This window comes from Theropithecus gelada, chromosome 16, assembly GCF_003255815.1.
Source record: "Theropithecus gelada isolate Dixy chromosome 16, Tgel_1.0, whole genome shotgun sequence".
NCBI classification, from domain to species: domain Eukaryota; kingdom Metazoa; phylum Chordata; class Mammalia; order Primates; family Cercopithecidae; genus Theropithecus; species Theropithecus gelada.
In genome coordinates this window covers 71,543,897-71,569,939 of record NC_037684.1, presented here as the reverse complement: position 1 = coordinate 71,569,939, position 26,043 = coordinate 71,543,897, and the positions used below count along the sequence as shown (strand labels likewise).

At 42.3% G+C, this 26,043-nt stretch overlaps 1 protein-coding gene and 1 pseudogene across 5 annotated transcripts in view; both read left to right on the top strand.

Moving 5' to 3' along the window:
* The window catches only part of PMP22 (peripheral myelin protein 22), a 35,827-nt gene extending 13,738 nt beyond the window's left edge, over positions 1-22,089 (top strand). For 4 of the 5 annotated variants that reach the window (XM_025361630.1, XM_025361628.1, XM_025361626.1 and 1 more), the window contains exons 4-5: positions 11,907-12,047; positions 20,784-22,089. In XM_025361630.1, coding sequence (XP_025217415.1) covers positions 11,907-12,047; positions 20,784-20,947 — 305 coding nt within the window. In that variant the 3' untranslated portion in view covers positions 20,948-22,089. Of the gene's footprint in view, positions 1-11,906; positions 12,048-16,279; positions 16,346-20,783 lie in introns of all 5 variants that reach the window. The other variant, XM_025361631.1, reaches the window with a different exon arrangement.
* Positions 13,622-13,719, top strand: LOC112610499 (annotated as a pseudogene).
* Positions 22,090-26,043: the final 3,954 nt, after the last annotated feature.

Here is a 26,043-nt window from a genome sequence, read left to right as displayed (position 1 = left end):
ATCCACACACGTGTGGCCCCCAACACTGGCAGGGACCTGGAGTCATCTGGCCCATCCCTCCTCCCTGTCCCATCGAGCTGCAGACCTGTCTGCAATATGCCCTCCACATGTTCATCCTACCACTGATAGGGAACTCACTGCCTTCAAGAGAGCCTCTTTTATTTTTGATGAGCTAATAGTGAGATCCATTCATTTGTTATTCAACTCTACTGAGCCTGTCCTACATACTGGCCACTATTCTAGAAATGGGGTGCACAGAGATGAACAAGAAAGAGCAGGTCCCTGCCATTGTGCAGCTCACAAGGAGCTGGAGGAAACAGGCAATACACAATAAATGCATCACTATGGGTAGTGGAACGTGCTCTGCAGGAAACAAATAGGGTGATCAAAGGGAAAGTCATCACTGGAGGAATGAGCTGCTCAGGGAAGGCCTCTTCCTTCCATAGTGATGTGGTCTGAGATTTAAAAGACAGGGAGGGACCAGTTATAGGAAGAACCATGGGAAGAAAATTCCAGGAGGTAAAGGGAAGAGCCAAGGCCCTGAGTTAGCTGAAGAAAAGAGGGTGGGGAATGCGGGAGAGAGAGATGAGAGCAGGATCGCTGGGGCCTCACAGGCTGTGGTACTGAGAAGGACAGTTGGGACATCATTGAAGGGTTTTAAGCAGAAGAGTGTCATGATTTGATTTGTGTTTTGTAAGCTCATTCTGGCTGTTGAGAATGAATTCTGGGGAGAGGCAAGAGTAGAAACTGGGGACCAGTGAGGAGTTTGTGGTCATAGTCCAGACTGGACATGATGATGACACTGAGATGACAATGACGATGATGTTGAGAATACAAACAGCTCACGTAAGTGCCAGGCATTCTTTGAAGAGCAATGCATTTAATCCTTACAAGAACTCTAGGAGGTAGCTGGTGGCTTAGCTAGGGAGGGGAAGTAGAGAAGAAAACAGGTCTCATGAAAGGGTTTGCTGATGGGTTAGATGTAGGAAGTTAGGGAAGAATGATTCTAGATGACTCTAGGTTTTGGGCTTGAGCAACTGGTGTGTAACTGGATCTTGGACTGAGATGGGGAGACTGGAGGAGGAACAGAAGATTTGGGGCAAGGGGTAGAAATCAGGATTTACATTTTGATCATCAGAAAGATCAGCAAAGCACTTCAATTTAGAAGTCTTTAGCTCAAGGGAGAGGTCTGGGCTGGAAATTCAAAGTCAGGAGTCATTCCTCTATACCGAAGGGTATTCAATGTCATGGTGCCGAATATAGTTATTTGGGGAGGAGTTGAGAGCAGAAGACAGAAAAAGAGAACAGTGTTCAGAGCTAAGTCTTGAGCATGCCAGGGGTTAATGAGGGTACAGGAAGGAGAGTGGGGATGAGCAGCCAGTGATGAGGGAGGAATGCCAGGAGATATTGTCACTTAAGAAATTACTTCGTTAAACCCAACACTGCCCCTCTTTTGTCCAGTCACTTCTGGTTGCCTTCATTCATGCCTGATGTGCTGGACTTGGGTTTTATCAAGTTGCTTGGCTCATCCTTAAAGAGTTTAAATCCCCATAATGCCTCCTGGACAATGACCGCAGGGTGACCCCAGTCTCTCCTCTATATGATGACTCTTCAAACAGTTGACGATTGCAGTTTTTCTTTCTCTTCTCCGGTGGTGATACCTCCTTCCTTCTTTCAGTGGCTTCTCTGGTGCTGGGGATTCCACTGGAGTCCCCGCTGCAGAAGCAAGGCCTCTTCTTGCCCGTCTGTAGTTTGGTCAGTGGTTTGGCTTGGCAGGCTGATGAGCGGAGAATAAGGGGAGCCCCTCTCTCTTTGCCACACCATTCTCCTTCCTCCCTCTCTAGTTTGTGTGGATTCTAAGTCTGAAGAACGGTGGTAGAATCATTTAATTCATTAGATTTCAAACATATCATTGACTTCTCTGCACCCCAGTGTGTTGTAGTAGAAAAACTAGTAGTGTGGGCATCAGGGATTCCTTGTTTTTCTGCACCGGGTCTGCCTCTAACGAATTAGGTAATCTGGGGCAGGTACCCTGGTTTCCTAAAAGCAGAGTGGGCATTGAGGTAGGACCTGAAGTTGAGGTACGACCTGCACATTGCATGGGTCCCGGAGCCTCTGTTCATGTTCAGGATGTAATTGTTGCATCGAGGGATCCTAAAAGGAGGTGGCCTCTGAGCTGGGCCTTGGCAATGGGGTAGAATTTCAGTAGGCAGAGGGAGCAGGGATGGGTTTTGTGCTTGCAGATGGGCACTGGTTTACTGTTGCTGGGGGAGGGGAGCAGTTCTGTTGTTCTAGCTCTTAATTTCCATCATGCATGGTCTTTTTTCATACTTTGGGGGAAAGAAAGAGGAGAACTCTATTATTTCTATAGGGAGAATTCCTCCTAAACCTAAAGATCTTAAAACTACACCAATTATTCCCTGTTCATTCTCCACTGATGCAGTTCATGACTGCAATTGCAACCGCCTTTCCCGTCATATTCTGTGGCCAAACTCGGTGTTTTAAAGTGAGCTGTTCTTTTAAAAAACAGGAAAAAAAAAGTTTCCTGATAAATCAGTTTGAAGGACACTGAGTTTTGAAAGTTAAGCAGGCTTTGATCATTCATGGTACATTGTGAATTATCAAGGAGGGAGATTGATATCCTTGATCATGCAACCCACGTCCCTCCTTTTTCTTTTGTATCTGGTGGAGTAAGTCTTCCAAGAGCAATTCTTAGAGAAACAAAGCCTACTCTGTTTCCCTTTTCTAGAGTTTTCCAACAAGGGTATAAAAAAGCCTCAAACAGCTTACTATTATCCAGCAACCTCAGGTACCTCAGTGGCTGCATGTTATTCCCTTTAGAAGTCTAAGAACTCACTAGCAGAACAAGAATATGGATGCCAAAGTGCAAAACTAGAGCCGGACAAACTAGCTCTGTGCCTGCCACAAAGCCTCTTAATTAGGAATGCAGGTCATTGAACAACTGTATCAGCTTTAGCCGGAATACCTTGACATGAAGATTCCTTCCACTTACTGAGCAGTTTGTGCCCACTAGTGGCCAGACACAGGCTTTGCTCTAGCTAAAACGCCCCCAGAATTACCTGTTGAAAGAGCCATCCACGTGGCCTTCATCGCCTTTGTGAGCTCCATGCTGGCACGCAGTTGTCTCCATCTGTTTTGCTTTCTGCATGAATCATGGGCAAAGTTAGCCTGACCGGCGAGCCCCATTTCAAAGCCACCAGCTGGGGGTGAAGTTGAAGCCCAGGGGGCAAGACCCACGCTGGGCTCTGGGCATGCTTGAGCTGGTGGGCGAAGCATATGGGCAAAGGCCACATTGTTTAGGATGGGGGCCTTTCAGAGACTCAGCTATTTCTGGAATGACATTCATACTGAGAAATAAGGAAAATGGCGATCTGTGTGATGGTTGTGGGCTGGGAGGTTTGGGCGTGGGAGCCCTGGACTTGGGGTCATGTGTTTTGAAAACAGTCTAGCGCTATGCAAATGGGAAGTATTAATAACTCTGCCTCTGTTATTCACCCTCGCATGGCTTTTTCTCTCTTGGCCTCTCTAAGGTCTCTTCTGACTCTTTTGCAACTGTCCTTCCTTTCACTTTCAAAAAACCTATTCTCTTGACTCAGAACGGTTTTATGAATTGCCCAGAGTGGGACTTGATATGGGGCAGGGTTGGTGCCATGCTGGTAATGAAAGATGCACATGACCTGTTACATTGAAAAGTGCTTCATACTTTCTGAGTCCTTAACTCACTGGGTTGTAGGCCCTGGGCTAAGAATACAGCTGAGGGGGCTGATGTATTTCCTTCATTGCTCAGCTGCTCCTACAGCAGGAATCTGACCTTGAAATGAGCCTTGATTGTTGTGCAACTCGAGCTTCCCACTATCTGGGGGGAGCTGGGTCTGGGTGCTGCCACGGCCCATGTCAGAAAGCTGTCAGCAGCTCTTGTACTGGACACTCTCAGAACAGGAGGCCTGCAAAGAACATTTTTTTTGAGAGAGTCTTGCTCTGTTTCCAGGTTGGAGTACAGTGGCATGATCTCGGCTCACTGCAATCTCCGCCTCCAAGGTTCAAGTGATTCTCCTGCCTCAGCCTCCCAAATAGCTGGGATTACAGGCACGTGCCACCACACCCAGCTGATTTTTGTATTTTTGGTAGAGACGGGGTTTCATCACATTGGCCAGGATGGTCTCAATCTCCTGACCTCGTGATCCGCCCGCCTCGGCCTCCCAAAGTGCTGGGATTACAGGTGTGAGCCACCACGCCTGGCCAGAGCTTTAGTTTTTAATTCAGTGCTCAGCACCAAGGCTGGATATTAGCTTAAAACTGCCAGTGGGAACTCCACGAATATTTACCAGGCCTCCACTTTGCACCAGGAACTGAGTGTGGCCTGGAGGACAGCAGGTACTCAACATAACCTCTACTATTTATTGCATACAAATTGCAAGTATGGGTGGGGGGTGGGGAAGAGTATCGCCACACTGGGGCTTGTGTTAATCTGTAGTTTAGCCACTTGGGATGTTGGTGTCACACGAGGTTTGATCTAAACAAAACAGGTTTGTAATTGACAGCATTTTTCCTTGCATTATATTTCTCTGAACTCGAATAATTATTTTCTGTACATCTGACTTGTTTTGCTGTAGCAGAGTTTGGCAAGTAATAGCTTGCATGTCGAATCCAACCTGCTTCTGTAAATAAGATTTTATTGGATATATGGCTATTGGAGGAATGGGCCACACCCACTCATTTACATCTTGTCTGTGGCTATGGCTGATTTTGTGCTACGAAGGCAGAGTTGAGTAGTTGCTAAGAAGACCGTATGACTTGCAAAGCCTAAAGTATTTGCTCTCTGATTCTTTATAGATAGTTTGCTGTCTGTGCAGATATTTGCTCTCTGACTCTGTAGAAACTTTATGTTGGAGAGTAGATATGAATTGATGCCAAAGTTGTATCAAAACACTTTTTGGAGTTCTGGCCGATGTGCTAATAAGCTGGCTTGTGTGAACATCGTAGCTCCCATTTTCATACGGCTTGGTGTGACCCAGATAGAAATGCTCCAGAACCTGGCCGCTCAATAACAGCCTGTAAGTGCTTGTTTACCCTGTTTCTCACATGAGCCTTTTAGGTGGAGTTATTTGCACTATCCTTGAACAGAGCTTCAATGACAACTCTTTTGTTTGATGATTATGACAACCCAGTAAACTATATTAGTGCCTCAAGTTAGTGAAGCAGAATTCAAGGCCAAAAAAATGTATGCGGCAAGTTAGACGGGTGGTCAGAAGAAATTGGCAACAGAGCCCAGCCCTGCCTGGACTGTCCTAATCGGAGCACGCAAATGCTGGAGAGAGTCAGGCTTTGCACTTGCTCACACGGGACCCTATCCTTGGACAGGATCAAAGCCCTATCATTTTCGGAGTGTGTGATATCTGCTGTCTCTTACTGCGCTGGTTATCTGTCTATTCCAGTTCTGATGAATGGTTCTGACTGGGGAGCAGCATCATCTGAGCTTCGAAATGTCCTCAGGGGCCTGTGGGCTTCCCTTTGAATAACAATGAGAGCTCTTGAATCTTGCTCCAGCCTTTTGGAGCTGGATGGAGGTTGCTTTCTCTGGGCTGGGCTCTGTTTTTTTTTTTCTCTCGCTGTCACTGTGTAGCTTTTGATCAATGCTATTGGAGGATAGGAAAAGCCCCTGTTCTTTTCCTGGGCATGTGGAAGCCCAGTCCTGCCCAGAATTCCAGTAGCCCTTTGAGTTTTGGAATCCTAACTCTTAATAAGTCAATAGACTGCTGCATCTTTTTTACCTATGTAATCTTTTAAATTGGTTTTCATTATTTAAGTAGTACAAGTATTATAATACATGAAAATATTCTCAACTGAAAGGCCTTCTTGACTAAACTCTTCTTCATGCAACAGTAGTTCCTGGGGGAACCCGCTGACATCAATTTGACACAACTTTGGCTCTTTCTCTACGAATACTTGCATGCCTGTGGATGTCTACATGCAATTTTATAGTTTTTTGGTGTTTGTTTTCATAACGATGACATGTTGTGTATGCACCTTACTCTTTTCATTGTCTTGAAGATCTTTCAAAGATTCTTCATTTTCTAACTCATGATTTTTTTAACTACTGCAAAATATTTCATTGTAAGGATATACCATAATTTATTTTCCCTCATAGAAATGCTACAATGAATGTCCTTATTTATTTTTCTCTGAGTATATGTTCAATGTTTTTTCAGGATATAGTAGATAAGCACTTGAATATATATATTGTTGTGCCATTATGCTAGAGGTGTTACAAGTTTTAAATTACTTTTAATTGCAAAAACTACAATTACTTTTTTTATCAACCTAATATATTCTGTCACAAAATGGCTGATCACAAAAGGATTACAATAATAATAATAATAATATTATTCCTATGAATGGTGTATGCAGGTAGCTATCACTTATTTGTTCTGCTGATATTATCCATTTATTTTGAATTTTGCCTATTTGCTGGATGAAAATTGGTATCACCTTCCTCATAGGTTTCACTTGCATTTCCCTGGTTGCTAGTGAGGTTGACCACCTTTTACAATGTTTATTGGCTGTTCATATTTCTCCTTTGCTAATCATATGGCTCTTAAATTTTATACTTAGCTGTTTTCTCTTTGTTCTCTCTGTAGTTTAATTTTGTTAATGATGTGAACTAGAGATTTAATTTTTTGTTTTACCAAATGAATAGCCAACACTATGTATTGTCTGTTGTATTTTGCTTATTATAGTATATGGTATAAATTAAATATACAAGCTGGGCACGGTGGCTCACGCCTGTAATCCCAGCACTTTGGGAGGCCAAGGCGGGCAGATCACCTGAGGTCAGGAGTTTGAGACCAGCCTGGCCAACATGGTGAAACCCTGTCTCTACTAAAAATACAAAAATTAGCAGGGCATGGTGGTGCGCGCCTGTGCTCCCAGCTACTCAGGAGGCTGAGGTAGGAGAATTGCTTGAACCCAGGAGGCGGAGGTTGCAGTGAGCTGAGATCGTGCCATTGCACTCCAGCCTGGGTGACAAAATCGAGATTCCATTAAAAAAAAAAAAATTAGCCGGACAGTGGTGGTGGGTGCCTGTAGTCCCCGCTACTCTGGAGGCTGAGGTAGGAGAATCGCTTGAATCCAGGGGGTGGAGGCTGCAGTGAGCCGAGAACGCGCCACTGCACCCCAGCCTGGGAGACAGAGCGAGACAACGTCTCAGAAAAAATAAAAATAAAAATAAAAATAAATTAATTAAATATACAATTAATAGTTACATACTTCATAATATATAATTATGAAACATATCATAGAACTATGATAGATAATTATATATTTTATTTATAGACTATATATTTTATATGATATTTATATATATTTTTAAACATACGAAGCTTATATTTGTATTATAAAGTTTTAGCAATTCAAAAATATGGTATTAATCATGAAAGAAAAATAAAAGAATGGGACAGAATTAAGACTTTGGAAGCATACATGTAAATTTAGTATATAATACACAACATCACATGTGTGTCTATAAATAAAATACATTTTATTAATGATAATTATGTATTATATAATTATAAGCACTTGAACATATATGATCTATAATTATATATTATATAATTATATATCATAGTTTTATGATATGTTCTATAATTATATATCATATAATTATATATCATAGTTCTATGGTATGTTCTATGATTATATAATTATAGATCATAGTTCTATAATATGTTCTATAATTATATATTATAAGATATATAATTATTAACTGTATATTTAATTTACACCATATACTATAATAAGCAAAATATACGTATATGTTTTAAATCTGGTAGGTGATATCTTGGCTCACTGGTTTTATTTGTTTTTCTGACTTTCTTTTTGTTTGTTTTGGTTTTTAGTTGCTGTTGTGTTTACTTCAAAATTTTTCTTATCTGTCATTGCTCATTGAACCAGACATTTTTATTAGAAGTATTTTAATATTTTTTCTGTCTCATTACTCTGTGCTTTTATCCGTATTAAGTCAATTAATTTTGGACTTATTTCGTTGTTTTTTTTTCTAGGTTCTTGAGTTGAAAATTTAGTTCACTCTTTTTAAAGACTTTTCTAGCAAATGCTTAGAAGTGTATATAGTGTCCTCTGAGAACTGCTTTGGCTACAACCCACAGGTGTGCCATGTGGCTCTCAATATAATTCCTTGCTGAAGAAATTTTTACTTTTCATCTTGATTTTTTTAATCCGAGGAATTATCTGGAGCGCTGTTTTTAAATTTCCAAATTTATTTTGGCTAGTTTGTTTTTAATGTCTAATTTCGGTTTGCCTTTAGTTATGTGTTGAGCCTATAACATTTCTGCTTTGGTATTTATTGCGGTATTCTTTGTTGCCTTAAAATCAGTTTGAAAAGCTGTCCCATGTGTGTTTGAAAATAACTTATGGTTTTGCTGTATAGAAAATGTGTGTCTTTTGCTATATAGACACAAGTTTTCAATACATCTATTAGACCAAATTTGTTAACCCTCTTATATAATCTACATTCTTTCTTATTTTTGGTCTACCTGACATCTATTTTGAGGAAGGAAGCTAAAGTCTTCTACTGTCATTGTGGTTTTAACAATTTCTTCTCATATTTTGATTATTTTTTGGTTTTTACTTTTCCAGGCCATGTTATTATATGCATAAACATTTATTTTCTTCAGTCATAGATCATGTAAACAAGAAGTAAATATCAAACAAACCAAATCTTTCCTCTATGAAACAACCGAACAACTCTCTGGTCACTTTCATCCTTTCAACATAAATTCTATTTTTTATTATTAATTTATCTTCTTTCTTTTTTGTTAATATTTGCCTGAAGCTTCTTTTCAAAATCTTTTTTGTTTTTGACCGTTGCTTGTGTTAGGTGTATCTATTGTATTAGAATATGGCTACAAGGTCTTTTTTTTCTTTTTTAGACAGAGTCTCTCTCTGTGCCCAGGCTGGAGTGCAGTGGTGTGATCTTGGCTCACTACAACCTCCGCCTCCTGAGCTCAGGCGATTCCCTGTCTCAGCCTCCCAAGTAGCTGGGACTACAGGTGCCCACCACCACACCTGGCCAGTTTTTTTGTATTTTTTTGTAGAGATGGGGTTTTGGCATGTTGGCCAGGCTGGTCTTGAACTCCTGGCCTCAAGTGTTCCACCCGCCTCAGCCTCCCAAAATGTCTTAAAGATAAAATTCCATATCTTATGAGTGCCTTGAACCCATTCACATGTAATGTGGTTGATGATATACTTACTATCTTAACGCATGTGTTTTATTTATTGTGCTTATTGTTGAAAACCATCTTCTTCATCTCTGGATCATCAGAGTCAACCAGAGGGCTTGGCTCCAAACAGTAGGTATTCGCCAAATACTCATTGAATAAAAATGTCCTTGATCCTCTAACTCTGATTTGATTTGAGAAACAGCTTATGGCAAACAGCTCAGTTGTAATGGGGTTGGGACTAAAATTCAAGTTACTGTTGAAAGACGTTTCAAGAAGTGTTTAGGTTATATTATTAAATATCAGACACTTTCTGTTTATATAGATTTAACATAGAAAGATTTTAAGTTTTCTGTATATGTGAGGTCTCGTAGTAGTTCCTGCTGAAAGTGACAGGGGCGCGGGGATAAGGGTCAAGACAGTATCTTGGGACTGGAGAAGGAAAGCTAAGATATTGTCTCTACCAGCCATACTCCTCACGAGCATGCGCATGGAAGGACATTTCCCAGCCAAAGTGAGTCCCTTTATTTGTTTTAGTTTCAGATTTGAGTCTCAGATTTCTTTGTCATTCTAGCTGCATCTACCAAAGTGCTAGATAATTTTTTTATTTTAAGCAAATAATATTATGGGAACATTATCTTTATTGCAAAGTGCTCCTCCAGAAGAGCCGCTATGCTGGATAAAGACCAACATTTAATTAAGGTTATGTAAGAGTGACATCAGGATGGCTCACAACCCCATTAGCCATTATTTTCTTACTTTAATTGACAAAGAAATTGAAAAAATAAAAGAAGCATATGTTGTGCTTGAATGTGAAGAGTACTAGACTAGAATCAAAGGCCTCTCAGATTTTTGGCTGTGTCATTTGGGCTCATGAAAAGACCTCTGGAATTCTCTTTCAATGCAAAGGAGCTGGACTAGTTGATCTCTCAGGTTTCTTCCAACTCTAAAATATTTCCAGTCTGTGCCTTGGAAACATCTTATGTGAAACTCTAGTAACAGTTAACCTAATTGGCACCCTTAAAATTCTGCCTTGAGCTGCTTACAACTCAAAACAAGTTTATCTTACTCAGTTTTTAATTATAAACCATCCAGATTTCAGAACCGTGAGTACTGGTTGAAGCATTGAGGTATGCTTTTGAAGCCATTACATATGGCAGTTACTGAGCTGAAAGGCTTAAATGCTGCAGCTTCCCCAGTTGCTCTTCCTCCATGAGAGCGGTGCCTGCCCCCAGCATTCTGTGGCACTTGGAAGACAAGACAGAGGCCAAATGCAGCTTTTTACCCTGGGCTTCCCTCTACAGTGTGGAACTCAGGTTGCTTCTTCTTTCCTCCCTGAAATGACATGAATTTGCAGCAGATGGTGAACTGAAGAAATCATGGGAGGCACTGTCTTCTTGCCTGAATTTCAGTTGGAAGCTTGGAGATTTGGGGTTCAACAGAGATAAGGAAGTGTAAGCCTTCATCCCGTCTGGTGGTTTGTGATCACACACCGCTCTGCGCTGAGGCTAATGGCCATGATCAGAGTTTCCAAAAAAAAAAAAAAAATACAGGTTGCCCAGGCAAATGGATTTCCATACCTATGGAGAGCATACCTTTCTCCATCAGTATTTTCTTCCATTCTTCTAAAAAATTAGTTTGCGCTTGGCCGGGCGCGGTGGCTCAAGCCTGTAATCCCAGCACTTTGGGAGGCCGAGACGGGCGGATCACGAGGTCAGGAGATCGAGACCATCCTGGCTAACACAGTGAAACCCCGTCTCTACTAAAAATACAAAAACTTAGCCGGGCGAGGTGGCGGGCGCCTGTAGTCCCAGCTACTCGGGAGGCTGAGGCAGGAGAATGGCGTATACCCGGGAGGTGGAGCTTGCAGTGAGCTGAGATCCGGCCACTGCACTCCAGCCTGGGTGACAGAGCGAGACTCCGTCTCAAAAAAAAAAAAAAAAAAAAAAATTAGTTTGCGCTCTAACAGCCATTCCCATGATCTTTACCTCTCCTTGGGGAATGCAGATAATTTGAACAGTGGTTTTAAACTATTTTTCTTGGAATGCAGAAGTTCCGATAAGCTCTCCAAAGACCCCTGAGGGCAAGAAGAGGGAAGGCAGTAGGCAGGGCTCAGGCCCTCTTTAACACAGACACATGTACACAAGTAACACATTTGCACCAACACTGGAAGGAAATTCAATATATTTTAAAATGACTTTAACTCCTAGTGGTGGAACTATAGACATTTTTTTACAGCCCTTCCCTAAATGTTCATATGTGTTTTATATATATGTGTGTGTCATGTATTTGTATACGTGTATGTACACATATATATAGAAACACATACATATATGTGCATATTTGTACATATAGGTATATAAATATGTAACGTGTACATATCAGTACGTGTGTGTGTGTATATGTATATATCGGTACATATATATGTACGTATATATGTATATATTTTTTCCTCCAATAGAAACTGAAATAAAGAAAGACTTTTTAGATTGTGAAAGTAAATTGAGTTCTGCTAAGGAAAAAGGGCTTCTGCTTCTGCTGCCTGTGAGGACTGTGCTGTCAGCAGTCACCGCCCCTCAGGCCCTGCCCCTTGAGGCAGAGCCCTCCCCCAGCCGGGGCCAGCTCTCCTAACCAAGTGTCTCTTTTCCCCAGAATGGCTGCAGTCTGTCCAGGCCACGATGATCCTGTCGATCATCTTCAGCGTTCTGTCTCTGTTCCTGTTCTTCTGCCAACTCTTCACCCTCACCAAGGGGGGCAGGTTTTACATCACTGGAATCTTCCAAATCCTTGCTGGTAAGTTGTGGATGGTAAAGTCCGTGTGGAAGCGGGGCCTATCCAAGTCTGTGGAATGATTAGTTTAGTAGAAGGATGTGGCCTCAGAATGGCTGATGTTCATGAGTCTCCCCATTGGATGCTTTCCATAAAGCGAGTGTGGGTGCTTGTATGTGTGGGTGTGTACGTATATGTGTCTTAGAACTTGGGACTTAGAACTCTCTTCTTCTCCCTGGAATGAGATGCATATGAAAGAGAACTTAGAGGATCTGAAAGGAAGGTCCCCACCCAAGCCAGGCGTATCACCAAGAATGAAACGTCAATCTGGACACATAATCAGAGGTGAATACTGAGGCTATCCATAGTGCAGAGGTCAGGCTCGAGAGCTGTTTCCTGTAGATTACATTATGCCTCCGGAAAATGGCCCTGATGTGCTAAGAACAGGCAAAGTTGTTATCAGGTATGTGTCTTCTACCAGCAGGTAGTGATGAAATCACACTGACATTCTCACCTTCCTTGTTTCCAGTTCCTAGATTCCACTGGGCTTTGATTGACTGTTGTCATCCTCTGATATCTTCATTTTGGTGCCCCTGTGTCACATATTGTCATTTCCAAACATGGGGCCATGACGACACATGAAAACACATGAGAGGTCTCCTTAATCTCCTCCCCAAACTGTCTTCAAGTTCCCTCATTAAATACGTTTTAAATATGCACAGTGTGCAGAGACCTAGAAACTTCTATTACACAGGGTGACATCTTCCAACTTTTTTCTGGATTCTGCCTAGCATCTTGCTTCATTAGCTCTTATATGTCTGTCTGTTGACTTACTGTTGACGGAGCCAGCAGGGCATTGGACAGAAATAAGAGCCAGATGTAGTGGTGGATTTCGTGGTCCAAATTCATAGATCACAAACTTCATATGTACCAGAGTATGTCTAGGTACTGTGAGATGTTCTCAGTTCTGACCCTCTGAGAGGGCAAAGGATGTAACATCTCTTCTCTGAGTTGGTTGTCAGAATGGCTGTGGTACCATTTCCCCACCCTGTGCTCTGGAGCAGTCATTGGAAGGTTGAAAGCAGCCCATGTGTTTTTGATGGATATAATGTCTTAAATAGGGTTGTATGGGAAGACACAGCCCGAGGTTAGAGTTGGTGACCTTGTCTAGAAGCCAGAGAGTTCCCCTTTCCTGAAAAAAGGAAGTAAATGATTAACCACTTCTCATTAAATACTTAAATACAACATTTCAATACTCACAGTTTTGAGATTTCAAAACCAGACAGTGCTTTGCTACTTACCCATGTCTTACGACACCAAGCCAAGCTCCTGGATGGTTGCTGGCTCTGTTAAATGACTAATTATGCAAGGAGATATCATTTCTAGGTACATTAAAGTGAAGAGTTATCCTTACTCAATTTTCAGTTGTAATAAAGACAACTGTAACATATTCTGGGGTTTCTTTCTTTTTTTTTTTTTGCTTACTTGTTTTAGTTTCATATCAAATCAAATAATGATCATATCCATTGCATCAGTGGATATGCCCTCAAGATAATATGGATTTAGAACCAGAAGTTTCATAATGTATTTATATTGAAATGTTAGTTTCATAAGCGATGATTGGGTTTTCATGCTCATGTGTGAGATGTGCCTCCCTCAAACCTTGTTATGATGTTGGCACATTACCCATCTGATGTGAAAAAAATCACATTTTATTTGTACAGGCTCATTATTCTACTGATGAATAATTTGAGCCCACCAGAGGGTAAATGAATGCCCAAGTTCACCCAGTTCATGACAGGGATGAGTGAGTGTTACGCTGAATATAGTGAGGTACTTCTCCTTATATTTTAAAGACAGAATCCACCAAAAAATTTAAAGAACACAAAATCCAAGGCAGAAGTTCTGGCTTTTATATTATATTTTATTGGAACTGATTTACAGTGCAAGGTAAATGCAAATTTGCATCATGTATTATTCTGAAGTTCCAAACATCTGTGATGAATACAAGCCTGTGGCATAAGACCCAGTCACACTGAAAATATGGAGCCAAGAAGCAGCAAGCTGCTGTTGAACGGGCTCCTTGGGTTAGCTAGTACCTTCATCTTCATTCATCCTGCTGGGCTGTTTCGGCTTTAAGTCCTTTAGCAATGTCTTTTTAGCAACATCAGTACATCATTTTAGGCCAAAACTCAAAGTCCAGAGATAAGAACACTTAGGTCACTCAAGTAACTGCACTGTGTGTTAAAAGTATTTCAGTTCAGCCAAACACTCTTCTAGGTATTGCAATTTAACTATGTTTACTAATCCACTCTTGATTCACTATCTTCATTCTCCTCCCAAGTCAATACAAGATGTTTAGAACTGTGCTGGAAGTGCAGAATTCCGAATATAAGAGCACATGACTTTGTCCTCTTTATCCCCTTTACATTTAGCTGCTTACCTCTAATGAGACTGAATTTTCAGTTATCTGTTGGTCCACATTTGAATAGGAAGTTATCTTGAATTTGAAATGCTGAGCTGTAATAGCAGTTGTATTTTGTAAGTCCGGAGAGTGTCCTGTCCTCCGTTGTTAATCCCAGTCAATGTCATCTGAGAGTTGGTCTCCAGGGAACCTCAGATCTCTAGGATGTTGCACTGGAAATGGTTGCAGGGTCTTTTCACTAATGCTGAGAACTGAAAGAGTTCGGAACTCTACTTGGAGATTTCCTGGTTCTCTTATCGTGTGACAGTTCTAAGTCAATTTTATCGTGTGGTTTTCTGACTCACAGACTAGTAAGAAGTTAGTAATTAAAGAGCTAATTAGAGTAGGGTTGTTGGAGATAAGAAACCCAGGTTTTGGGAAAACCTGGGAAGTGACAACTTAACGTCAATGAAATAGTTGGAAAAGCTAAAACTGACAAACAGAAGGAAAGAAAAGAAAGAAGGGAAAGAAAGAAAGAAAGAAAGAGAAGGAGGACAGAAGGAAGAAGAAAGTAGCTCCACACTCATGGGATGTAAAATCTACGAGCGTGCATGCCCGGCAAATGCCTGTCCAATGCACTGGAGCATTTTAAGTGAAAACCACTGGAATCTCTGTGTAGTCTCCGGAAGTGGCTATTATGGGCTGCATTATCTCTGCACAGCTTCCTCTTGGTGGACCCAGCTGTGGTCTTTATGGATGGCACACATGAGCTTTCAGGAAAAGCACATGACAGACGTTAGGGCTCTTGGAGCTGACTGTAGGTTTGGGAGTTGTCTCTGTCTCCTTGCTCTAGATTACAGCTCTGTGTGTCGTGTGGGGTCTCCATGGTTTGCCAAATCATCTCTTCCTTGCTTAGCCACCAGGCTCACAGTTAGGGACTATCTCTTCTTGATTGCATTAGGTTGGCTGCTTCTTAAATGCATATCAAAAGCCTCCTTCCTTTAGTTCAGTACTTTCAACCTGAGCAGTGCATCAGAATCACCTGAGGTCCTTTTTTAATTAAAAAAGTGACAGTGGGCTGGGCGCAGTGGCTCATGCCTGTAATCCCAGCACTTTGGGAGGCTGAGGTGGGCAGATTGCTTGAGGTCAGGCGTTCAAGACCAGCCTGGCCAACATGGTGAAATCCTGTCTCTACTAAAAATAAAAAAAATAACCAGGTATAGTGGTGCGCACCTGTATTCCCAGCTACTTGGGAAACTGAGGCAGAGAAGAATCACTTGAACCCAGGAGATGGAGGTTGCAGTGAGCCAAGATTGTGCCACTGCACTCCAGCCTGGGTGACAGAATGAGACTGTCTCAAAAAAAAAAAAAAAAAAAAAAAAGACAGTATTCAGGCCTCATCCCTGGAGACTCATTTAATAGTTCTGGGATGGATCCACTGCCTAGGTGACTCTGACATGCATTTAGGGTTGGGAACCACTGACATAGCCATTAAACTGTCTCTAATTCCACTATAAGGTTTTCTAGGCTATTTCCCCAGAAATAGCTAAACCAACTTCTTAGAGAAGGAACATCCTGATCCTGTGTCTGGACTTTGGAGTCATTCTTATTTTCAGAACCTATAGCCATCTATTCCTAGACAGTAGCTATCCGTGTCTTAGCTCTGTTGGGTTGGGTCACACTAGACTGGAAAACATCTAGAAATTAACCTAGACACAGACCTAAAAGGAAGATTTGCACGTTTTGATTTATTTCGCTGCTTATACCCAGCATCAAGCTCCATGTGGGGCACATAGAGGAGCCTGAATAAAACTATTGGTTGGATGATTAGATAATTGTGTTTTCTTGGCAGAATCAAACTCAAGTCAAACGTGTAGTTAGTGGGATTAAGAACAGAAAGAGTAGAGGGCACTAGTGAGTGAGTTTCACTTGCTCTTTTTGTTATTGTTGTTCATTTGTTTTGTTAATAGAAAGATCAATACAGCTATAGAGCATTTAGAATAAAACGATTTGGGCCAGATGTGGTGGCTAATGCCTGTAATCCCAACACTGTGGAAGACTGAGGTGAGAGGATTGCTTGAAGCCAGGAGTTCGAGACCAGCCTGGGCAACAAAGCGAGATGCCATCTCTACAAAAAATTATTTAAAAATTAGCCGCGTGCCTTGGAGCACGCCTGTGGTCCCAGCTATTCAGGAGGCTGAGGGAGGAGGATTGCTTGAATCTGGGAGGTCAAGACTATAGTAAACTATGATCAGGCCTCTGTGCTTGCTCCAGCCTGGGTGACAGAGTAAGACCCTGCCTCTCTAAGAAAAAAAAAAAAGAATTTGGTGGGGGGAATTAATAAAAGTTCAGTGCCATCCTGTTCACAGTGATTCAAAGATGGTTTATGTAGAATACCACATTTAGACATTTTTGTTAGGGGTAAATGATTATGGATGTCTCACTGGCCATGCCCAGATCAGAGTCAATGCTATGGGTGGCTTTGTAGGCAGCAATGGTCACTTGATACCGAAAATGAAAAAGGAGTGGGCTTCAATCACAGAAACACAGAGAAGCTTCTTGCTTTCAGAGGAACAGGCCTCATAGCCCCTTCCTGCCCTAGCTTACTGCCCTGAGGATGAAGGGGGAGGGAGACAGAGGCACCCACTCATCAACTCAACATCATACCTGCACCTTCCAGTGACCACCCCGGTGGTCTCACTGACATCCCTTTACAACCAACTTCTCTCTGGCTTCTGCCCCAGGCTCTCAAATGAAAGTGCTTTTGCTGAGGTTACCAAAGTACGCTTTGAAGTCTTTAATTTGTTGGATCACTCTGCTCCTTTCAATACTGTTAGCTACTCACTCTTTGAAGCTTTATTCCCCTGGCTTCTGAGACATCGCCGTGTTCCCACTTGCCTGAGTGAACACATCAGGCGGTCGTGCTGGCCTCTCTTCTATCCCTCGCCCCACAGTCAGCCTTCTACTGAGTCCTGTGTTTGGTCAGCATCCTCCGTAGGCATTACACCCATTTCTTTTGTCTTGACTCACTAACCCCAGTGCAGCTATGCAAAGGCCTCCTCATGCGCCTTCCAGCTGCCTGCCTTGTCCCTGCCTGTGAATCCATTTTCTGTACTGTGGCCAGAGTGATCATTCTAAAACATGCATCTGATCATGTTTCTCCTCTGCTGAAGCTTCCTCAGAGGCTTCTCATCACAACTTCCTTAATATGTCATGTAAGGTCCTCTCTTTCCTGACCCCTAGTGAGCTATCAGCCTATTATATGAGAGTCCGTGTGGCTTCTCCAGTTCCCCACTATGGACTCAGTGCCCGTCTATGCTCTTGGGGCATCTGGTGCATTTCCTTCCCTCCCTTGAAATTCCATCGGATGATCTCAAAATTATATGCAAATGTCTGTCTTCTAGACACACAGTCCTTAAGGTAGGAGCCACGTCTCACTTACCTTGGTGCATCTAGAACAGCAGCTAGAAGAGTGCCCGCATGCAGTAGGCACTCATTAAGTGTTCACTGAACCAAAGGGAGTGGAGATGATAAAGATGTACTGGGAATTCCCTCAGCTGCTTCCTTTGACCTTGGCTCCTTGGGTGCTCCCTTCCAAAAGCTCTGGGCTCTAATCACTCACATGGAGTTGCAGTCACTGTTAAAGGAGCTTAAGACTTTCTCTTCAAAGGGGCTTTAGGGAGAACTTGCAGGAAGTTGTTGCAGACCTAGCCATCCTGAGACAGGGAGAAACTCTTGTAAGTTGAATGCCCAGCGCACATTTGTGTTGTCTGGACAGGGTCAGTGTCCTTCTGCTTAAAGCCGACCTATGCTCCCAGACTCAGGCCCCTCCCAGGGAGTCCCGGTCATTGCCAAAGAGCAGAACATCTGCCTGTGCCTCAGGGCCTCACTTACCCTTGCCACGGGGACCTGGTGATGCATCTCCACCTACTGGTTGCTGAGAAAGTGAGTGACAATCCACTTATTAGGAGGACTATTTGGCTTTTGGAGAGGACCACTGGATGACATTAACTGCATTGGGTTGCAGACAGCAGGAACCCAGCCAAAAATCATTCTTCTCTCTTTCAGTGTGCATCTGTTGCTTTACATGCAGACAATCTTGTAATAATATATTCCCTAAAACATCAGTCTCCTGACAACAATCATATAAAGTGTGTATCCTCTCTTTGGCTTTGTAGGTATCTGAGTTTACTGCTTATCACAGTTCAGCTTAGAGTCATTCACTGCTGAGATTCTACTAAGATGAGAGTCATACACATTAAGCTGTGTAGTCACTGCACTTCTGTATATTGCCTCTTTCTGTCCCTCTTGTTCAAGGATGGAATCTGACATTTCCTCTTAGCCAGTGAAATTGGGGAGTAGCTGGTCCACTCAGCTCCCGAGGCATTTCTCATGCCAGATCTGGTTAGACAGCCCATTTGGGAGCCCTGCCTGCATGATAGTAAGTGTTGTCCTGCCCTGCTAGCACTCTGTTAACACCTTGCTCTCTGCCAAGATCATACTTCCTTTTTTATAGCCCTGCCCTCATTAGATAAATCAGACAGAGCCCAAGAGACAACTTCAGTATTTCTTTCTTTTTTTTTTTTTTGAGACGGAGTCTTGCTCTGTCGCCCAGGCTGGAGTGCAGTGGTGTGATCTCGGCTCACTGCAACCTCCGCCTCCCGGGTTCACGCCATTCTCCTGCCTCATCCTCTCGAGTAGCTGGGACTACAGGCGCCCGCCACTATGCCCGGCTAATTTTTGTAGTTTTAGTAGAGACGAGGTTTCACCGTGTTGGCCAGGATGGTCTCGATCTCCTGACCTCGTGATCCACCCGCCTCGGCCTTCCAAAGTGCTGGGGTTACAGGCGTGAGCCACCGTGCCTGGCCAACTTCAATATTTCTTAAAGACAAGAGTTAGCACTTTGGAGAGGCAAACTATGGAACAGTGGGACAAGATAATTAAGGATCCTGGACCTCAAGGCAAATAAAGTGTGTCCCCAGCAGATCAAAACTGCTGTTTTCCTCAATCAACAATTAACCAGCGATGATTTCGCTCCTGACATGGCCATCTTTGCCGTTTTCTGAACTTCCTGTAGGTGGCAGGTCCTGGATGCTGTCCCATCTTGGTTCCAAGACTATTGTATGGCTCTCTTGACGGGGTCCAATCAAGCGGGAGTTTTCTCCTCTGAGTTGCAGGAGGACAGGCTTAACAGGGTGGTTCCTGTGGCGTATTCCCACTTCTGTACTGTCCTCAAACAAAGTTGCAGTGTCCAGTAAAACAGCAGCCCAAATAGCAGTGAGGTTAGATGTAGGTGGCCGGGGGGGCGGGTGCATTGGGAGCTCTGGAACTGCATGAATCCCACACGGCATACTGGATTTATAATAGAGTCACTCAGAGCTTCTCAAAGACCCTGTTTTCAGGGAGGAAACAGACCAGGCTTTGTGCAGCTCCAGGCTGGGGTGCCGACATCACTGGACCCCTCCTCGTGGGGGAGCGCTGAGCGTCATGTGGGCTGGGGCCATCAGTTTGAGCATGACTGCTCCACAGGGTCCAAGGTGGAGGTCTTTCTTCTCTTTCCCACACCGAAGGGCTGCACTGGTGGGCCAGGGAGGGTCGCTTGACCCGCTTGTGTATCCAATGCCCTTTAGCCTTCTTTGGGCTTCAGATGCAACCTTGGGGCACCCAGGGAAATGGAGCTTGCCTTTGATCATTTTCACCCTCCACAGCGTGGTTTCCCACTCGTACTGTCTGCTGCGTCCTCATTTCTTCCTCACTTTCTTTTTTCCCCTCCACACATTTCTTTGTCTATTTGGCAGTGTCCATAGTCATTGCTTGCTTCACCTGGTACATGGCAACTCTGCTAGGGGGACCATAGGCCCCTGTGGTCTGCATGGAGCTTAATCCTTTTACCGTGGCGTGACTCCAATAATGGTAAAATGTCACCTCACTTCCACTGGCTTCAGATAATGCCACTACTCATTTGTAGAGTGGCGCATAGATTTCCAGGGGCTTCCATACCCAACCACCCTTGCAAAGAGACAGCTAGGTTTTTCTTGCAGCCTGAATGCCTGCTGGCCATACAGTGTGGCCTGGGAACTGGTGATAGTTAAAGAAAGAGAAATAGGGCAGAAAAGGTAAATAAAACCCTCAGAGATTAAGGCCTGGATGGCCGAGATTGGAAGTAAAGAGCAAGTCATTGTCCTTGTTTCCATATTTTCGAGCTACCTCCTTTCAATTCTGGACCTGGAAGTAGATTTCTTTCCAGAGGTGGAAATGTTCTTCCTATCCAGCGTTTGTCAGCATCTGGGGTGGCGGAGACGGGGCCACTTTACCATGGACTCTCCCTCACCCAGCTTGTCCCTCTCCTCCCCCAGGTCTGTGTGTGATGAGTGCTGCGGCCATCTACACGGTGAGGCACCCGGAATGGCATCTCAACTCGGATTACTCCTACGGCTTTGCCTACATCCTGGCCTGGGTGGCCTTCCCACTGGCCCTTCTCAGCGGTGTCATCTACGTGATCTTGCGGAAACGCGAATGAGGCGCCCAGACAGTCTGTCTGAGGCTCTGAGCGTACACAGGGAAGGGAGGAAGGGAAACTAGAAAGCAGGAAAAAAAAAAAAAAAAGAGCTAGCGGAAAATCCCAAACTCAAACCAAACCAAACAGAAAGCAGTGGAGGTGGGGGTTGCTGTTGATTGAGATGTATATAATATCTCCGGTTTATAAAACCTATTTATAACACTTTTTACATATATGTACATAGTATTGTTTGCTTTTTATGTTGACCATCAGCCTCGTGTTGAACCTTAAAGAAGTAGCTAAGGAACTTTACATCCTAACAGTATAATCCAGCTCAGTATTTTTGTTTTGTTTTTTGTTTGTTTGTTTTGTTTTACCCAGAAATAAAATAACTGCATCTTGCTCCTTCCCTTTCATCTGAAAGAAGATACCTCCCTCCCAGTCCACCTCATTTAGAAAACCAAAGTGTGGGTAGAAACCCCAAATGTCCAAAAGCCCTTTTCTGGTGGGTGACCCAGTGCATCCAACAGAAACAGCCGCTGCCTGAACCTCTGTGTGAAGCTTTACGCGCACACGGACAAAATGCCCAAACTGGAGCCCTCGCAAAAACACGGCTTGTGGCTTTGGCATACTTGCCCTTACAGGTGGAGTATCTCGGTCACACATCTAAATGAGACATCAGTGACAACAAATCTTTGAAATGGTGCTATGGATTTACCATTCCTTATTATCACTAATCATCTAAACGACTCACTGGAAATCCAATTAACAATTTTACAACATAAGATAGAATGGAGACCTGAATAATTATGTGTAATATAAATGGTTTATAACTGCTTTTGTACCTAGCTAGGCTGCTATTATTACTATAATGAGTAAATCATAAAGCGTTCATCACTCCCACATTTTTCTTACGGTCAGAGCATCAGAACAAGTGTCTAGACTCCTTGGGACCGTGAGTTCCCAGAGCTTGGCTGGGTCTAGGCTGTTCTGTGCCTCCAAGGACTGTCTGGCGATGACTTGTATTGGCCACCAACTGTAGATGTATATACGGTGCCCTTCTGATGCTAAGACTCCAGACCTTTTGATTTTGCTTTGCATTTTCTGATTTTATACCAACTGTGTGGACTAAGATGCATTAAAATAAACATCAGAGTAACTCACTGGTCTCTCTTGAGTTTTTGTGGGGACTTGGGTGTGGGTACAAGGTGCCTGTTGGAGCAGGATGAAGAGCTTCAGTGGAAAGCAAAGTTGTGCTGGAGATTTGGGTTATAGGATGGTGCTAAGGCACCAAAATCATAGCTGTTTTACAAGCTACTATGAGCACATGGTGCCTTCATGATATCTGTGCAAACGTCTGCTAATTGGAGACAGTTGGGAATTGTAGCTGAAATGGAAGCTGTAAATGGACTGGAAAGAACTTGAGTATTCATTTAGTTCAACCCTCTCTGGTGCTCTGTTGTCTGATGACCCACATGGAAAACATGGAGGCATGTCATGAGCTGCCGTGATATACCGGGAACGTTGGCATAAGCATCTCAGATCCCTAACCTTGAGGTATGATATGGTGAAAGGTCTGAATGATGGTGACTTGAGGCCACTCTTGCAGATAAAACATTGGTTGGCACCAACTGAGCTCCCAGTGCCATCCTGAAGGAGAGAAAAGGCCACCATTGTCACCCAGCTCAGGGTTTCTGAGTTGTATCTCTTGCGTCCATATTTTTACCCATTGACCTTTTATTGTGTGTCTGCAAAATAACAAGCAAATGATGCACTTGAAGGTCCTTCATATGTTTTGTGCAGCTATTTTGAATTGGGTACCAAAGATAAAGAAGGAATGACATATATCTTAATATCGAAAGGTCACATTTTAGGAGAGGTACAAGTAAACAAGTGACTATATTATAATAGGGTTAAGAGCATAGAAATGAGAGCCTGGGTTTGAGCTTGTCCTTTGCTGCTTACCAGCCATAGGAGCCTGAAAAGTTTACTTAAACACTAAGATTCCGTTTTCTCATCTGCAAAACAGGGATGCCAATACCAAGGGTGTAGGGCTGTGGGGATTTAAAGGAAGTTATATGGATAAACTGTTCAGCATAGTGACTAGTACCTAGAAAGACTCTTAAGGATTAGAGTGGTTATCACACATGTTATAACAGGTGTATTTTAAAGAGCATGAAGGAGAGACATTGACTGTTATGCAGGATTCTCAGTATCAGTCTGCACATTGGAATCTCCCATACAGGAATTCCCATTAGAGATTTGGATTCCCTGTTTCCATGATGGGACCTATCCCAGACTGTGAGGTTTAAAGAACACTTCTGGTGATTACAGCATGCAACTGGGGATGACACCTCTAAGCTAGTGCAGGAGGCCTCATACTTCAACATGCTAGTGAATCACCTGGGAAATCAGATAGCATGCAGATTCTGAAACTTCAGGCCCAGGTGGGGCTTGAGATTCTGCATTTCCAATTAGTGCCCGGGTGAGGTGGATGCTGCTTGTCCACTGACCACACTTTGAGTAGCAGCGGCCTAGCATAAAGCCACCTTCAGGTACCTTGTGCTCTTCTGTCTTCAGGTGACGGCAGGACTTCTCTCTTCTGAGGTTTTCAGTAGCGACCTACTACTCTGCTTTTGACTCAGATAGTTTTAAGGTGACACAGGTGGCCATGAGATGCATGTGAGATTAAGAAAACTAGGAATTTTATTTCACAAGCTGATACTTTGAAAACATACACTTTTATTTCATAAACTTTTCTACCATTTCATTAAAAATTAATATGGATGAGAACAAAGAAGAAAACCAAAAATGGCCCTTAATCTCCCTACCCAGGTAACACTCTTGGCATTAAAAAAAGCAAACAAACAAAAACCATATATCTAGGATTATAACATCTTATCTTGTATCTAGAGGGAAAAATACAATTTGAAAGCCTCTTTCCCACCTACCCACAGTCTTTTGCCAAAGGTAACCATAAGACAGAGTTTCTTATGATTTTTTCCAGGAAAAAAAATTGCCCACATATGTACATCCATCTGTGTATTTTTAAAATGTACACAAAAGTGATCATACTACTCACACTGTTTTGCACTTTTCATTTAATGATAAAAATTTCAGATCATTCTATACCATTCTATACCAGCATATACCTCATGCTTTTTAGTGAACACTATTTTATTTTTTCAAAATTAGTATTTAATTGTATTGTTGTACAAACCTTTATTTAATATGTTAAATAAAGCCCTCCATTGACAGACATTTTGGTTGTGTCTAGCTTTTATTATTAATCAAAATATTTCTGTGGACATCCTTGTACGTGAATATTGGTGAGTTTTTTTTTTTTTTTTTTGAGATGGAGTCTCGCTCTGTCGCCCAGGCTGGAGTGCAGTGGCCAGATCTCAGCTCACTGCAAGCTCCGCCTCCCGGGTTCACGCCATTCTCCTGCCTCAGCCTCCCGAGTAGCTGGGACTACAGGCGTCCGCCACATCGCCCGGCTAGTTTTTTGTATTTTTTTAGTAGAGACGGGGTTTCACCGTGTTAGGTAGGATGGTCTCGATCTCCTGACCTCGTGATCCACCCGTCTCGGCCTCCCAAAGTGCTGGGATTACAGGCTTGAGCCACCGCGCCCGGCCGGTGAGTTTTTAAAAGTATGTCCAAATCTTAAATTCCTGGTAAGGATGTTGCCAAAACAAAGGGCATGTATATTTTGAAGAATCTAATAGGTATTTTCAGCTTAGTCTCCAGGAAAATTACATCAAGTCAGATGACAGTCTAGCCTTATATTCTACATGTAACTCATGGAGTCCCCCCAAACAGAGAAGGGTTAGAATAAAACACCTGAGTAGAAACAGCTTATCTGCTATCAGTTCCTTTGGTCATGATTGCTATTGATCTCTTATCTATGGGACAGCTTTGCTTCCTTGGGAACCTGTCTGCCTTGAGGACCTGCAATGATAGAAGGGACATTATACTGATCCTCCACAAACAACAACAAAAAATTATAAAGAAATGTTATGAATAATTGTATGCAACAAATTAGACACCTTTGATGAAATGGACAAATTCCTTAGACACAATTACTGAAACTGACTCAATATGAAATAGATAATATGAATAGGCCTAGAATGAGTGAAGAGATTGATATATTAATATTACTACTAATACATTATTCACAAATAAAAAAACCCAGGCCCAAATGGCTTCACTACTACTGAGTTCTACCAAATATTTAAAGAAGAATTATTACCAATTCTTAACAAACTCCTCTAAAAATAGAAAAGTAAGGTAGGTAACACTGGCCTCTTCTTATGAAGCCAGTGTTTCCTTGGTACCAAAACCATCGATATCACAAGAAATAAAAACTACAGACCAATATTTCTTATGAATATGAATTCAAAAATTCTTCACAAAATGATAGCAAACTATTTCAGCTATATGTAAAAGGATTATACACCACAGACAAGCGGGATTTATCTGAGGAAGGCAAATTTCGCTCAATATCTGAAAATGAATTCATGTAAAACATAAACAGAATAAAAAGCAAAAATCACATGATCATTTCAATAGGCTCAAAAACCCATTTGACAAAATCCAATATCCTTTCATGATAAAAACACTCAACAGACTAGCAACGAAGGGGAACTCCCTCAACCTGATAAAGGACAATTATGAAAAATCCATACCTAACATCATGTGTACTGGTGAAATATTAGATGCTTCCTCTCTAAGATCAGGAACAAGACAAGGATGTCTGCTGTCAACACCTCTATTTAACATTATACAGGGAGTTCCACCCAGTACAATTAGACAAGAAAAAGAAATACAAGGCATCCGGATTTGAAAAGAACATTAAAACTATCTCTATTCATAGATGATATCGCCTTGTATATACAAAATCCTAAGGAATCCACTAAAAACCTTTTAGAACTAGTGAAGAAATTCAGCAAGAATTAATACACAAAAATCAATTATATTTGGTGAGCTGATTCTAAAATTCAAGTACTTGCAATTAAACATTTAAAAATTAAATTAAAAAAACAATTCTACTTATAACAGCATCAAAAAGGATAAAATAAATAGAAATAAATTTAAAGAACAGCAAAACTTATACTGTG